A 16,933-nucleotide genomic window follows, 5' to 3' on the forward strand; every position below is an offset into this window, starting at 1 on the left:
GGGTACACTTCTTCAGCTCTGGTGCCTGTTAGCACTTAATGATGAAATTTCCACAGAATGGTAGCATCAGAATGCTATGACCTGGGAAGTGGTATCTCCAAGCTGATACATAAAAATTTCTGAGAAAACAGTTCAAATTCTTTCAAATTTAAAACTGGCAAATTAGCCAGTCAAGGCACTTTATTTTACTCCTAGAAAGGCAGAGATATCATTATTAAAGAAAATTTTCATTCATTTTATGAGAGCATTTTGAGGCAGAAGAGTCCTTCTCAGCTTTTAGTGATCTTTCGGGAACTTACTACTTCTCAGAAGAAAACTGACTTTGGCGTATCAGGCCTTTTTGTATATAACCAATCCCTGAACAAGGTCTCTATTAAGAAAGATTTCTTCGTAGGTGAGCTGCCTAATGAAAGCCTTAGAAATCTTTGTCTTAACTATCTGAAAGTATGCAGAATAGCTGCTTATAAGAAGTCAGTTCATAAACCAGCATTTAATTTGAGTTAAAAACCATCAGGACTCTATACTATAAGCACTCATACTCCATAAAGACAGTAGGTAAGTACCATACGCTTACCAGCTCTAAGGCCTACACTGCTATGCCACTGCAATTTACCACAGGGGGGGGGAAAAAAAAAAAAAGGCTATTTCCAACATAATTAAAGCCACACAGACACTGAAGCCCCAAGCTGCCATTCCTATGTCTAAGACTGAAACTGATGTAATTACGGAGACCTACTTACTGGGGGAGGCACACTGCAAACTGGAAGGTGCTGCCCACTGAAAACCACTGAGCATCCTGGGACCTGCTGCGTGCTGCAGGCTGGAATGTGCTGGCCTGTGCAAAGTGGTATCCCATGAGGAGCCACCGTGGTCACTGTGTATGAGACAGGAACTGTGCCCTGATGGATCTGCAGCAAAAGGAAAAAAAACATTAGTAACTTATTGTAAACTGTTATCAATGTTGTACAGCACGATGAGTGAGATAACAAGCTTTTACCTGACATATCAGAAAAAAAGATACTCACAATGAAGGTGTGAAAGGACACACATGCTTGTAATTCCTGTTGATTAAAATATTCTTCTTAACGGAATATTACTTATTGATCATCAGTTTCTGGACAAGGCCAAGAGGGATCTCAGCTTAAAACATTAAAACTTTCAAGTCACCTTAGAGTCACTCAGAAGCACCTCAGACTCCATTAAGCCTGCCCCCCCCAATAGTAACATTAGTCCTTACAGAATAAGAAGCCAGTAACTCCCACAAAAAAGCTAATCTACAAGTAGCTAAATAATCTTCTCAACTCTGAAGGGACTGATTCAATAATCATTCAGAGACTTGTATCTTTAAAGAACAAGAAAACTGTGTAGATTTTCTTTCTTCCAAAGAGATCAATCTCTTGATTTGCTCTCAGACCAACATTCAAACAAATTTTCCTCATCTAAATGTAACAGAACAGCTAACTGGAAAGCTGGAAAGGAAAAGTAAACATGACAATGTGGCAGCAGACCCTAAGTATCCACATTTATTTTAGAAAACAGACCTATGTAACCCGATTTTCTAGCTAGTGATATTCCCTAGAATTTAATCATCAAACTAAGATCCAAAGGTATTCTGGACCTACAAACCACTTGGGTGGTGTTTTTTTTGTTTTTCTTTTCTTTTCTTTTTTTTTTAAAGCACTAAACAAGAAATCTCTGATGATCTAATAAAACTGAAAAGGCTTAAGTGTCAGGGAGCACAGATTAATCAAAAGTAATTATTTCAAGGAAGCTCCCTCTTCCTTCATGATCTACTAAAATGGAACCTGCTTGCTTAAAATGGAACAAGCAAGAACAGCTCATTAGGAAGGCAAGAATGAGTAAAGACAGCTAACCTACTGAATTCGCAGTGTAGAGCCAGACACAGAAGCCAAAACAGAACACAGATCACTGAACAGAACTTAAAATCACAACCTGTATATTACTAATGACAGAAACCAGTCTCAGGAGAGACACTGAATTTGATCCAGTTCTGGCTCAGGTACAAAAGTTGGGCATACAGTGCAATGCTGGGTGTGATTCCGAAATGTTTACTGCTCAGAGTAATAATAAAAAATGACCTCTTAAAATGGTTACATCCCTGAAGTATAAAACATGGAAGACCTCAGTGAGGCTGGAAACACTGACATCTGATCATAGATGGTGCTTGGAAGATAGAGGCAGTGGGATGGAACAACTATTTATCCAGGCTTGTCATGATGTAATCTTGCAACAAAAAGCAAGAGCGTGATTTGAATTTTTTAGATGCTGCAGGAGTAAAATTGTTCATCAAAATGTAAGGTTGTGAGATGGCTAGAATGGCGTTAGCTTCCAACCTTGCACTTGGTCCCAAATGCAAATACTTCCCTACTGAGAACTGCTCTGCACACATAATACAACACACCAGTGGTATGCAGCTGCACTGAATGCAAACCAGTTTTTAAGTAGGGATGTTAGAGTTGCATTCCATGCATGTGCAGTTTGAGAAGTGGACCTCCAGAAAACCAGTTCTATTTCCTATTGCATGACTATGTAGTAACTAATGCACTCGCACTGCAGCCTGCTGATTTAACAAACAACAAAGGTTACCTCAGGAGAACAACTTCTTTTACAGGTCCTCAATTACAGAATTCTATACCAATTGCTGTTGCAGAGAGGAATTATTTACTTTCTGGACCAACTGCATATCTCATTTTTTCATGTCATTTAAGGAGGAGTTGATTAGGCTTGGGAGACTAATTTGGTTATGCGACACTATAATGAGTTCTGCTGTCACATAGGCAACCAATTATAGGCATTGCGAATTTAACTTCTAAATTATGTATTTTAACTATTTAAAGACTCCTAAGGTAAGAAGAGGTATTTCACGTGAAATAGAATACACTCTTAATTATCGTATCACACCTTTATCGCATTAAGTTAACTTCAGAAGCAAAATAACTGCATTTCAAAAGTTTGAGCCAGAGGCCTACAGAACTATGCCCATACATGCACTGACAAATTGTTAAGTATCACCCTTTATTAAAAGTCTGGATTTTCTTTTTGTTTTTTTCACTGCCTACTGCAGTGGTCCATACACCAATACTTAACAGGAAAAATGCTCAGTAAAAAGGCAAATAGAATTTAATGTTATGTGACCTTCATTACCAGCTAATTTGGGGAGGAGAGAGATCTTGAAGATTTGGGAAAAAGAAACCAAAAAACCAACACATCTTCAACACCCTTCTGTTTTTACTCTAAAACTCTTACCTGATCATGAATGTCAACCATCACTGCATTCTGCTGTGGTGGGTGAGCAGCTGGGTGCAACATACGAGGAGATACAGTTGGTGGGTGAAAGGCTCGGGGCTCTTCTATTGCTTGCTGCTGTCCATAGGAGAGATGGTGATAGTTTTCATCCTGGCTAATGGAATTATGCCTAGACAAACGATCTCTCCTTGTTCTCTGACGTCGAACAGGAGGACTGGAAACATTAAAAAAAATAGAGATTACATAAATGACACAAATTCTTCTTAGTAACTAAAACCACAAAAGAATCAAGTATCAAGAAATTTTTTACACTGCAAAATTTTACTAGAATACGTTTATTAGATTGGAATAAAACTTCTTACTGAACAAAACTGTTAACAGCCTTAGAGTGCTTAATAGAGCGTAGCTTAATGTTGTAAAGGAAACCAGGAGAAGAACTGTTACATAAATATGAACCTGTTAATAAAATGGTACTTGGATTGCCAAGACAAGTTCTCAAAAGTCAAGATAGCAAACTTCAAGAGACTTCTGTGCATTTTTTCTGGGTAAAAATCCTTAATTACATGATCACAAATTTCCCCAGGTTCTTTACTCCAACCAGGCCACAGAACGGTTGCTCACTTAGTGATGGCAGACAAAGTAGCAGACTCCTCTGAAGAAACAAATTAATTTTTCATCTCTCACATGTTCATTATCTAACTGAGTGTCTCATAGAATTCCCAGCAGAAGAGCCCAGGAAATTGTGATTGTGGTAATCCTTCTTTTTCAGAGTGGAGAACTGTTGTGTAGATTGATTTAGACCAGAGCATCCACTACTTTTGAGCAACTGATCTACAGGCATAGGATTTGATAATATATTTTTACATAATTGTGTGTAAGTTCTGAGCAGAGCTGCTACTATCTTGAGCTGAGGCTTCTGTAAATCAGAGACCAGAGGCTCAGGTTCAACACTTAGAAAATGATGCACACACAAGTAACAAACTCACTATTAGAAGTTTTGATCAAGTTACTTCTCATTTATTTGGAAGGGGAAAGAACTGAAAGCACAAAACCATTCCCCAGTACTTTCAATACATGCCTTTCAATCTCCACAACACATAAATTACAGGTCCCAGAAGCAACAGCAAATTGAAACTACATGGAATGAAATGGTTTTCCATTTATGGAACAGGCTGAAGGAACCAAACTGCAGAGAAGAGACAAGAAGGGTTTCTGACCATTAGAACTTGTCTTCTCCAACAGTGTGTGGAAAAGAAGTTAAGATTCTTCACTCTCACTATTCTCATTTCTATTACCAGGTTTATTTGATAAAAATCAAATAAACCTGAAACCTGTTGGCAAATCCCAGACATTCCTCAAGTTGAATTAAACTTTTGTGCTGTGTGAAACAGACATACTCTGGGGAAGGGGGAACATACTATCATTTATTTAGATGCTACTGTGAGTGTATGACACAGTGTCTCAAGCCACTATTTTCCTGCCCTATTTCACAGGGATGTTATGCCATTATTGCCTTCCTTAAAACTGAAACAAATGCCAATTCAGACAGGTCAGACAGAAGGCATAATGCCAGATTGTAACAGAGCATTCTTAAAACAACAAAAAAGCACAGCCTTCTTCATCTTTACAAATTACCATGTCAGAACACAAAAGCTGTGTTTTCTTCTAAGTAATGAGAACCTCAATTTACAGTCTTACTAATGTACTTATCTTAATTTCAGTCCGCTTTCCCAGAGTTTTTATTGCACTCTCCATCTCTGTATTACTAGTATGATACACCTGTTACATTCTCATTAGATAAAACTGGTATATATGATTTCTAACCACAGAGCTATTAATATGAAATACGTTCTATTTTTTGGAGTACTAGGTTGCTTTAAAGTTGCTATTTCCTGCTATGAAACAGAAATGCTCTGAATACTTTAACATCAAATGTCTATGTGAGGATTTTTGGAAAAGCTGCAAGAATAGAGGAAAGGTACAAAAGACAGGTCCAATACTTTGGAAGAAGTACAGAAATTCTCTAACTGCCACCAGCACTTAGACAAGGTAGCTTCTCATAAAACTACTCTTACCCCTGTCTTTGTTAAGAGGTCTGGCTTTATTTTTCTATGAACACAGAATTATAAGAAAGCACAGCCAGCAAAAGCTGGCAAATTTTTTTAAATGAATGGCGTATCATTCTCTGGAAAAAGCAAAACTGGATTTTTTCCTATGCAGAGTTACAAAGAAACTATACTTCTCATTCAGCAAAATGCAGAGCATCCAGATACATAGGTCTACATGCTTCCTGAATTCTTGGAAATTACTTCAGAAGAATTGTCAAGACATGGGTCTAAACTATTATTTAACATCAGTAATGAACTTGTGCTTGAAGTCTTTAAAAAATATCCACAAAAAAACTCCTTTGGTTCTACATGCACAGTATAAACATGGTAAATGCCCAGTTGAAACAAAGAGACACGATGGAAGTGGTGAAAAAAATGCTGGAATTCCTACCCTCAGGTAGGAATAACCATCAAAAGGTATCCATAACTGCAGAGTTAGTATTTGCAGATGTTAGTATTTTCTAACAAGGGTGATTTCTTTGCAGTAACGCATTCTTAAATCCCATTAGTTCAGAATTACATTCAAGACAAGGAAGAAGGGAAGCACAGATGAAAGGTGAGGCACAGCAATGGTACAGATCTCCCCATTTCACAATGACTGTTAAAGAGAAATTGGAATGGCCTTCTCTGTTTCATATAGGCATGCATTATGCTTTTACATTCACAATTTATCTGTACTATAAGTAGCTGGACAAAAATAACATCTTTCTGCAAATTCATACCAGAAGGCTACCTTTCTAAACGCAGTATTTATTTGCTTACAATGAATCTGAAAAAACCCACAATGAATCAGGGCACTGTTGTGCTAGGCACCGTACAAAATCCCTGATACAAAGAGATAAGGTCTAAATAGCAACCCAGATAATGGAAAAAATCCACATAATAAAAAAACCAGCACAGCCTGTGCTGATCAACAGGAGTGAACTGGTAGGACAAAAGAGTTAATGCTGATGACGTTTGGTCAGAGTGATGTCCACACTACACACACTTCAGAGGTTTTGTTTGCACTTGCCCTAGTCTGTTCCCTTGAGCTGAATGACCATTTGCAACTGGAGTGCACCTTTCATCTTATCTTCATCTGAAAACCTCATTAACTCTGAGACCACTCTGCAATGGGAAGAAAGAAAACAAAGCAGGGAAAACAGGAAATTGGCTTCAAAAGCACATGCATAACCTCATCTAAAGCATTAATAACAGATGCACTCACAATGATCTTAAGGAATCAAGCTTTGATCCATGAGAGTGGTTATTAGTTCTGATACGGCTCCAGAGCATTCTAAGACTCAAAAAGACTCCTGCAAAATAAGAGACATGTATGTGTTGTTCCCCCTAATGATCCTGTTCTAGGAGAGGAGACTGGGTGCAGTACTATTCTGGAATTGCCTACAGCCAGTGCAAATGCAACAGTGCACCCAAGCCAAAAAGTGTCCTGACTCAAATGCAGGGAAACGCAGTACTGACACATTCAAACGTCTCTGATTAGAGCAAAACCAGGTGTTACTACCCCAAAGCAGGTGAGCTGGCCCTAGAAAGAGCAATGCTTGGTGTCCACAATGCTGCAGCCAACCTAACACTCCTGTCAGACTGAAGATGGCTCTGCCCTGAGGTGTCTCTCCATTTGCAGCACAGTTTACTTGCAAGCCACAGGCCACTACCTCAGTAGCATCTGACTGCATTTGAATGTCCCATGCATATTTTCTCCTAAACATCCCATTCTTCTCCATCCCACAGTACATCCAACTGCCTAGATTCAGCTACCTGGCATTTAGCATGTTAAGCACTCTACTTACTCTGCAGGAGATGTTAATGAACATTATAAGGAAAACTGTGTAGGCTGGCTAGACACCAAGCAAAAATGGCCAAATGCAGCATATTCTAGGCACCTCAGTTCAAACCGTTTTAAGGTAAAAAAACTCTGTCAACCAAATGCCCCTGTAGACCATCCCTGTACCAAACCGTACAAGAGGCCTAATCTTTTGTCTTCACAATAACCACTGCACATTCACAATTCCACCTCTTTCTTAAGTTCGACAAGCCGTTTCGAGAGCTGTGTATTTTGAATGCCACTGACTGAAAGCTTTCAAATTGATGGACTTGAAGCAAAGATACAAATCTAGCATGTTTTAAAGTCTCTTGCCTCAAAACTATCCTTGCCTGATCATGGCTGACAAATTTGATTTGTAGAATCAAAAGAAAAGCAGTTATGTGTTTCTTAAGTCTAGTATTTTACATTCATGAAAAAGCACTCTTCCGTTTTAGTACAAAGCAAGCCATAATATTTCTCAGGAGCAAAGAGAGGGACAGTGTGTTTTAACTTGCATTAGATGACTCAGCATTTCTGAGGCAGAATGTGAGGCAATGAAAGCTTGTGTTTTGGGTAATTAGTTTAACTAGAATATAAAGAAGTCTGTGGTTTTATGCTTTCCTATACTATCATTCATCCAGGCACCAGTTCAACCTGGCCATCCAAATCTCTGCTCTTTCATGACCACTGGAACTTCCTCCAAAATCTTTGCTTTGAGAGGTTAATGAGCCACAAGCTAAAACCAACATGAAAATCTAACTCCTATCACATGTGAATCACCCAACTCAGCAACCATTTGACACTATGCTAACCTCCTCACTCTCCCCAGCCAGTATCTCTCATCTTTATTTAGATAGGTTTTATGCACGAAAATAATTGTGACTGCATTGAAAATTACAGTACTGCATCAGTAACTCTTAATATCTTTAAAAGTAGGCTGATGAGAAAGATTTTTCCTCGCATTTTTCTAAATGCTTATTGCTCCAGTGCAGAGTGAAAGAGAACCAGGCTCATAATTAAAAATGTTAATGAGCACTCCTTTCCCCGAGTTCTCTATTCACACAAATTATGGGATGATGCACCAAACTGCATTACTTTCAATAACTTTTCACTTACAACTATAATAACTTAGAGCTCAGACGAAATGTTAACATGTTTACCACGTGAGATCTAGTCAGTGTTACCTGAAATACACCTCCCTTCAGCTGAAATCAGGAAGAGTAAGAAATTGTTTCCCAATGTACACAGCTTGCTTACCTCCTCCTGTTTCGTGCGGGTGTGTTGCATCGTTCCCCTGAGAAGTGGTGTTGGCTGGATCGAGCCAAAGGAGGCTGCCTATTTGATGTCATCTCCCATGGTCGCATTGGTGGTGATGGGGCTGGTGATGCTGCTGTATAATCAAAGACCGAATGGGAAAGGCGCTGTCGCTTGGGACTAGGACTGTCTTCGCTCTGTGCCAGTGCAAAAAAACAAACAAACAAAAAAACCAAAACAAAACAAAAACAAAACCCACCTCCACATGAGTGAATTACAATCCATACTTCAGTATTGCTTTGCAGCTAGCATTAGGAGGGACTTATTGAAGACAGCGCTAAAACATCATGAAATTGAACACCTGCAAGTAGTTGCCTATTTATTATCTTCATAACACAGATTTGTGATGGCTCACTAACTGCTAAAAGAATTACTACTAAGTTATATCTTAGCAGCATTAAAAGATAAAAATTCTAACATCCATGCAAAACCAAAACTATATCAGAAAAGAGAATAACATGAAGAAAGTAAGCTGTAACCTATTTTACATCCCTCCTGCCCTAGCATTTATAGGCTACAGAAGCATGAAAAGATGTATAAGCACAGTCTTCACAGCACTGGAATCTGTACTTGTCAGTAAGCTGATGTCACACAGAGCTTGCACTCTGCATTGCATCTCTTTCCCATCAGGTCTGTACTTCCATAGCTAATCAGACATTTGCTCTGTACTGCAGCATATTTTAATTCTGCTAGCTCAGCACAGAGATGCTTCATCCTTCTACTTATTCGTATAATAATGGTCTTTGAAAAGTACTTAACACATAACCTGAAAAAAACCTAATCACCAATCTCTGGTTAAGTCTGTGTACTTCACTAAAATTCTGCAGGGACTACATAGTGCCTAGAGTTTTCAGTGCTAGTGACATGAAGGCCATTCACTTCCAAGTAATGTTCTCCCAGTTGGTTCTGAACACAAGTAACCACATCTTCTCTTCATTGTGTGCCCATGCTATTGAATCATTAACTAGAGCTGTCAGTCTTCTCAAAAGTTCCCACAGACGTCTCTGAATCCAGCAGCAAATGCACTAAACGTCCCTCCCCTTCACCTCGCTATTCTGTCAAAATTATAACACATTATGCTGTTACCAAGCGTAACAACCAAAAATATAGAAAAATACAAGTTCTACTCCAGAGCTCACCAACTGAACACTCAAAAAAAGCAACACATGAACTACCACACTGGATCTATCCTTGAGTCCAAACATCACCCAGACTTCTCTGGCAGAAAACTCCTGGTGCAAGCCAATTGTAGTGTTTTGCTCCTCTCCAGCTTGTCCACTCATGCCACTACTTCCAGTTCAGTCCACCATGGCATTATTTCAAATAACTGAAATGATGCCAAATTTAATTGCTGATGGCTGATGCAGAGAAAACTGAACTTATCTGCAATGGCTTTGTATTCCTAAACTGCTCCTCTCAGAGACTGGTAATCCACAGATTGTTAGAGGTCTTATTTCAGATTTACTTGTAGACTAGACTATGGACCTCTTCTGGTTCTTAGCTTTACAGGGGCCTATCATTCTCTGAACACTACCAGTTGCTTCTTGGTAGGTTACCATTGACATATAGCTTGTCCTCCTGTTCTTTCCAGTGCAAGCACGCTCTTTTTTAACACCTAAAGGTTCTGTCCAGATGTTTAAGAGAAAAAAAGGTATTTTTCCTCTCTTTTGAATTGTGGCCATTTTTACTAAACTTCACTCCTTTTCAGCCCCATGCTTTCAACTACTTTAATACAAATTGCAGTTTTCCCCTACTATACCTTATCTCAGGCAGTCACTAGTAACGATTAAGTAACAGAAAAATTTCAAAAACAACAACAAAAAAACCCCAAATCAACAAAAGCATAAATATAAAGTAAATGGGGGTGTCAATTTTTAATTCTACATCTGTTAGATGTAGAACTACTAGCATGGTTTCCTTAGGGAAACAGGCTGATGACGCATATATCTGCTTGTTGCTCAATTTCTTTTGAGCTCCTTAACCAACTGCACTTGAATTTTATAGAGAAAAATATGTCAAAAGACAGGTATGAACCTGAAGGTTCATGGAAGTAGATGTTCAGGCAAAGGATGACTCTTCCAGAAGGCTGCCTGCCCTCAGGAGCTCGACACCAAAAAACTGGAAGAGGTACCTGAGAAGTGCCTTGAGAGCAAAGCTTTTGTGAAAATATGTATTTTGTTAGATTTCAGAGGACCTTGCCAAAGGACGAATCATAAATAAACTATGTTACATTTGTTCTGCCATTCAGAGTTGCTTATTTTATTTTATTTTATTGTTTTATTTTACTGTTTTATTGTTGTGATAGAACAAGTCAGAGAAAAGGATGTTTTGTGGCCCAACTTGGAGCTTTCAGGATGGGAGAATTTTTTACATTGTGATGACTGAAGTATATTCAAAGAGAAACACAGGTAATAAAAATACAGGTAAATAAGGTGTGCTGGGGGGTGTTGGAAGTGCAAAAGGAAAAGTCAAATAGAGAAAAGAAACACAGGGTTTAGTGAAGCCGGCAGAAAACAAAACACTGAAATAACAAAAATCCACTGTCCTGAGACATTCCACACATGCCTATGGCTGGCGATCTCCCACTGCTACTGCCCTAAATTAAATCTGGCACCTTTCCCAAGCATTAACACTAATATACCCTGCCCTGTAGAAAGCAGTCTACTTGGGAAAACCATTCTTTGATTATTTTTCCTTTTGTATATGGAATGCACCACTTCAAAGACAGTAGACATGCAAACTGCTAAGTAGTTAGCCTTCATCATCACTCCAAATTACTAACTCACACAGCTATTTCAAACTCCGTAATAAGTGCTAATAGCCCTCTGCACTAAGCAACTGTATTTTCACTCAAAATTTTTTCCCATTAGAAAGAAAATAAAGATAAAATAATTTTTGGAACTACATGTAAGTATAGATTGAAAATGTAATTATGACTTTTTCTAAAAAAGAAGTAACCTGAAGCTAAGCCAAACTTATTTGCAAACAGATGTCATAAAAAAACCCTAACACAAACCTAAACTCAAAGAAGACTTGGTGTTTTATCTTAGTTTTTATTAAGAAAGCAATTCTCCTGTGATGATTGTAGCAAGGTAATACTAGCATGTGGGAAGGGAGCTAATGACAGACACATATCCTGTCTAATTTAAGATTTGTTTTCATGTAATTTTCAACAAGCATGTGGAAAAACTACATATTGCCAGTATAATTTTGCAATCTACATTATTATTGGTCATTAAGTTAAACAGTTGGTTTGTGGAATATGATACTTTCAGCAATGACGGTAGCTCCCCAAATCCCCAAACAACTCTAGTTGCATCTTGCTAATATTCAGAACATTTTCTGGGACTACTGCGGCTTTTTACAGCCATTACGCTATATATTTTCCTTCTGCCCAACACGCAACAGGAACAGAATGTCTGGTAGCTATCAATAGCATTGTATCTAGCTTTTAACTAACAAGGTAAAAGCACTACCTTATTTTAAATACTAATTCAACAAAATGAGCATGATGAAAACAAATACAGATTACTGCATATTTGAAGGCAACAATATCAGGACAAAGGGATCAGATTGCTACTAGTAAAAGAAGGAACTTATGTCAGCACACTAAAACCTACAATCTCATCCCTAAAAGTCAGTATTTCACAGACATCCCCAGTACAGTTTTGTCCCATTCTCATCTGTGTACGCTATAAACTCTCACAGTGTAATGGTAACAAAGGTGATTAAAGAGTAGGCCCATTTGTAAAACATCCTTTAAAAGAAAATTACTGCTAAAAATATATATAAAATTGTTTCATATAATTCTACATGTTTCTTGTAGTAATTTTTAATACGTTTTATCTAAATGCTGTTCCATTTCATTTGGGAAAGATTAGATATTTTCACCAAGACAAGACCCTTTGAAATGTTTCTTTTCCATTCTCCTTTCCCAGTAAAATTATAAAGACTGCACACACACACATAGATGATCAACCATCACAACAGGGAATTATTACCAAAACAATTGTGCCCAGTATCTGGAAATCACTCTCCTCTCCAACGCTCTGTATATTCTCACTTAATGGTCCTGGGAAGTACAACAAGAAACTACTCCATACCCTCAATCTCAAATTTAGGCAATAAACTACATCTATCCTGCAGCCCCCGAAGACCTTTATTTTAAAAGTAATCTAACACACTTGAAGAGTATTTTCAAGCATCACCTTTTCCTTAGAAGGTTTTACACTGTAAGTACTATCTGATGGGTATACCCTATATATAACCCTACCAGGCTGACTGGAAATCTGCAGCTGCATGTTTCCTCTTCATGAATGCATACTGAAAAGGCAATGATTTTTCCCATGATACAAACTGGTAAACATGAAAGTTGATAAGCATTTTCAAATTTAACTATAGGTATCTATCTAATGGGCTAGTAAACTGAGCATTTTGCGTATCCTACCTGCAAAGGATCTATACACTCCAACAACAGTGATCTGATTTACATTCCAACATTTCCAATACTCTGATCATACCTACAATAATAGTAAATTCTTGGGCTGAACAGACCAGTTGTGTCCAAATGCAGTGGCTTATCCATAAGCCAGGACTAAGCTCATTTGAAGTACATTATATAGCTCAAGTCTAGTAAGCTCTGGAAGAGTTGTGCCCCATGACCGTAGAACCAAGACAAAGAAAGCCACTTCTCTGACTGGAGTCGTCAAGGCCCAGATGGTCTTGTAAACATTATTGTCTTCTTCCATCTCAACCCCAGAAAGCAGCAGAGGCAGAAGTTCAACTTAGGTGTGGCATTACAAGGTAGAGTTTACAAGCCAGTTCAGTGCAGATTTGTATTTAACTAACGTGTTGCTCTTGGAAGTGCACTGTGCAGTGTAGTTGAGATTCTTTGTCATCAGGTGTCTCTGCACCACAGCATGTCCTGGGTAATATGTTTTTTTCCAATGTCTAACCATTCACCTAATCTGTCATTACTCTCAACAATGAAGAAATACGAAAGATGGCATCTCTTCACCAGTCTGCCCCTCACAAAACTTTATGAACCCATCAACGAGCTCCAATGGAAATCCGTTAATGTCTAAAAAATTTTCCTATGCTGACACTTTCTATGACAGAAAGTTAGTATCTCCTAAAGGGGGAAGACAGCACTGTTATTTCCGCTAAGGAGAAGGTACGTGAAACTCAACTATTACCTACTGTAATAAACGCATACTTACTGACCAACAACAAAAATGTACATACGACTATAAACTAATCCAGGATGGGTATTAGAGACAGAGCTCTGGTCTTTGCTGTAGCCTGCATATCAGAGAAGTGGGAGCACAAATCAAGCTGCAAAGAACACTGGAGTCTTGTTTCCAAACATGTTTTATTTCTGCTGCAAGAACAACAGCAGTGTATTTCCACAGAATTATTGTACATAATTCTCCTATTAAAGTCCTCTGCATAAAACTTAGCTCACAGACTAAGAGGATTCTCTATATTTGTCTAGAATTTCCAAGCATCTTTTAAGCTACAAAAAACCCAAAACACGCTGCTTGGTTTTTTACCTCTTTTTAAAAAGCAATAATAAAATCAACACATAAAGTAAATGCAACAAATATTCCACATCTGCATTTCAGTAAACATGTAATACTCTATTCTTCTCAATATCTCACTCAGAAGCAGTTCACACAGAATGCTTTCGTGGACTGATAGTTCAGTAATATGCTGTAACCAATGCAATAAACTGTAATAATAATTACCTACTCATATATTTTGACAGCCACAACCACTACAGTAACCAATTGCATCAAACTTTCAGCTTTCTTCACCTCAGGCCTTGAAGCATGTCAGAGGCTACACAGGTACATGTAGAGTGATGTAATGGACTGTTTTTATCAATTACCTGTATTAGCCCTGAGAAGAGTTAAGTGTACAACGATGCCCACAGATGCTTCTACGTTAAAAAGTTGTGAATAACAAAGGTGGAAATTTTTTGAGGAAGAAAGCTTCATAACAAACCCATTTATTTGGAAGATGCAAAGGAACAGATGTATAAAAACAATCTGAGACAGACATGCACCACCTCACGAAAAAAGATCTTTGAAAAAATCAATGCTAGCACAGTTGTATCATAACTTGGCAGTATTAAACAAGAACCGTAATCTTCCAAGCAAGCAGAGCTTTGCTTTAGAAATCTACAATGTTTTCCTGCATTCAGAATCAAAGCCCACAGGAGGAGCAGAAAACCGTATCAAAACATTCTCTACAATTTTTACATTAATGATAAAATATAACTAATACTTATTATTATGAACAAGGAAATAGCCTTTTATCTGTCAGCTTGTGTGTGTGACTGGGGTACGTATTAGAAGACTGTTCTTATCTACCTACAACTGCATTTCATCCACCTTTAATGCATAAAAAAGTTAGGTTTAATCTGATAGCAAATGAAGGACAACATAAGCCACAAAAGCTGAAGCATTAATTACACCATCTTTCTCTAGGTGCTGGCAGGCACCAAAGACAAAGTAGATTCCTTCAGAGAGATAAATTAGTCTTAGGTCTGTTTTCCCCAGTCCTTGCCAGCAGTCTGCCAACCATTTACAAAAGCCAGCTATCTAGATCTGCAAGCAAGTTTTGGTTAAAACACTTTCACAGAAACACTGCCTAGTATGTAATTTCCAGAGCTAAGCTATCAGCCTGATTAACACCAAAACTATCAGTCCCCTCAAATGCACTTTCAAAGAGCATTTCGTTTCCTCCGCCCACTCCAAAAATAGTATTTCCTTCCCATGTTTGGTCCACATATGTATTAACTGCATAAGAAATACGGTTTGATATTTATCTATCTTCAGCATAACTAAGGAAGTACTTTGGAGAAAGGTACTTGTAGCTAAAAATAAGTAACAAAACTAGTTATTATACTACTTGCTGTTGCAGTGTATTGACAATTCATCACTATGCTAACACATCTCATGATTTTTCACCATGGTGACAGAGCTCCTGATCCCTTGCATACTGGAGACTGTGAATATAAACATCAGATGCCAAAGCAATAAAAGAAGCAAATCTCTTTGAACAGGAAGGAAAAGAAACTTAAGGGACATTATGTGAGGAACGAGCACCTCCTCTGGGCCCAGAAATTCCTCCTGCCCAGTCCAGGGTGTCCAAGGAGCAGAGTGGAGTTGGTGTCCCCATCTAAGGGTCAAGCTGAGGGTCACAGCTGCTGCTTTTGTGTTTGCAGGTTCAACCAGTAGCAGAACCGAGCATATCACACACAGGGCATTGACACAGCTGGTCACATGCGCAGTGCCACAGATGAGGCACTGCCTTCAACAGCACCCACATACAGGACTCTCATAAACATAAGCATGAACAGCCAAGTCCCCTCCTCCTTGTGGGCTGGCAAAGACTGAAGGTCACTAGTGCAGCACATACACGACAGTCTCCAGGTTTACAAGCACATGCATGTTTGTGGATATCCAAAGTACCACCATGGCCCCTTTGCCCACCCAGTAGCCCTGCCCCAATCCCAGGCCCCCTTACCTGCCCCACAGGTCCCCAACTTGTCAGGTGGTCCAGCTTGGTGCTCACTGCAGACACACAGCACTTGTCCCACAGGCACCCCACACTTACAGGTTGTGACAGTGTGCTCTCCCTGTCCCACTCCCCCACACCTGACCGTTATCTCCCATAACCCTGTGCAAGTGACAACCACCAGTGGTAGTCATAACAAATGTGTCTGGTCATGATGGCTGCATCTGGCTCAGAGTGGATAAGGGGGAGACAGATTAACAACACAATAACCACCTAGCCACACCACTGGTCAATGTTCAACTCAAGCCAAACTCAGAAGAAACTAAATTCTGTGGTGAGTACGTAAATATGACTATGAGTCAATCACCTTACCCCCATAAATAGCGAGCAGCCCAAGAGCCCTTTGAGCTCTCCTGCACGGTAGCGGGCTGCACGCCAGGATCTCCCCTTGAGTGGGCACACCTCTCAAAGTTACTCCTTGAGGCTTCCTTCCCACAACAGATTCTCAGTAAGTGACTAATAGCATGCTGAAACTTTGAAACCTTAGCTAAGTGATATAAGGGATTGATCATGCATACATAATCCTTTAGACATAAACCATTGACCAAGTCTGGGACTAGGATCGGCTCTAGCCATACGTAGACTCCTCTCTGAGAGGGAGTTTAGAAAACAAGGGGTCCTTTCTGAACCTCACAACTCAACAGGAGGGTCTCCCTGACAGTTTTGTCTGACCCTGTCCTCTATGCAGTAACACAAGTGTACCTTGCCATTGAATTTGGTTAAAATACTGTTTCATTTACCATCAAACACCATTATATTTCGTATCAATAAAATACATTGCTGCTTCTCTCTTACGAGTGAAGTGCATTCTCTATCACTCCCATCCACGACACAGGTCCCCCCAAAATACCAGCAT

General features: G+C 39.0%; 1 protein-coding gene across 1 annotated transcript in view; it reads right to left on the reverse strand.

The window, feature by feature from the left end:
- The window catches only part of RNF38 (ring finger protein 38), a 124,328-nt gene that overhangs the window by 18,823 nt on the left and 88,572 nt on the right, over positions 1-16,933 (reverse strand). Inside the window, exons 3-5 of the mRNA XM_059833438.1 lie at positions 8,437-8,630; positions 3,268-3,481; positions 741-908 (exon numbers count right to left, since the gene is read on the reverse strand). Of these exons, the coding sequence (XP_059689421.1) occupies positions 741-908; positions 3,268-3,481; positions 8,437-8,630 (576 nt within the window). The remainder of the gene's footprint in view (positions 1-740; positions 909-3,267; positions 3,482-8,436; positions 8,631-16,933) is intronic.

The sequence above is a fragment of the Gavia stellata genome, chromosome Z (genome assembly GCF_030936135.1).
Source record: "Gavia stellata isolate bGavSte3 chromosome Z, bGavSte3.hap2, whole genome shotgun sequence".
Classification (NCBI taxonomy): Eukaryota; Metazoa; Chordata; class Aves; order Gaviiformes; family Gaviidae; genus Gavia; species Gavia stellata.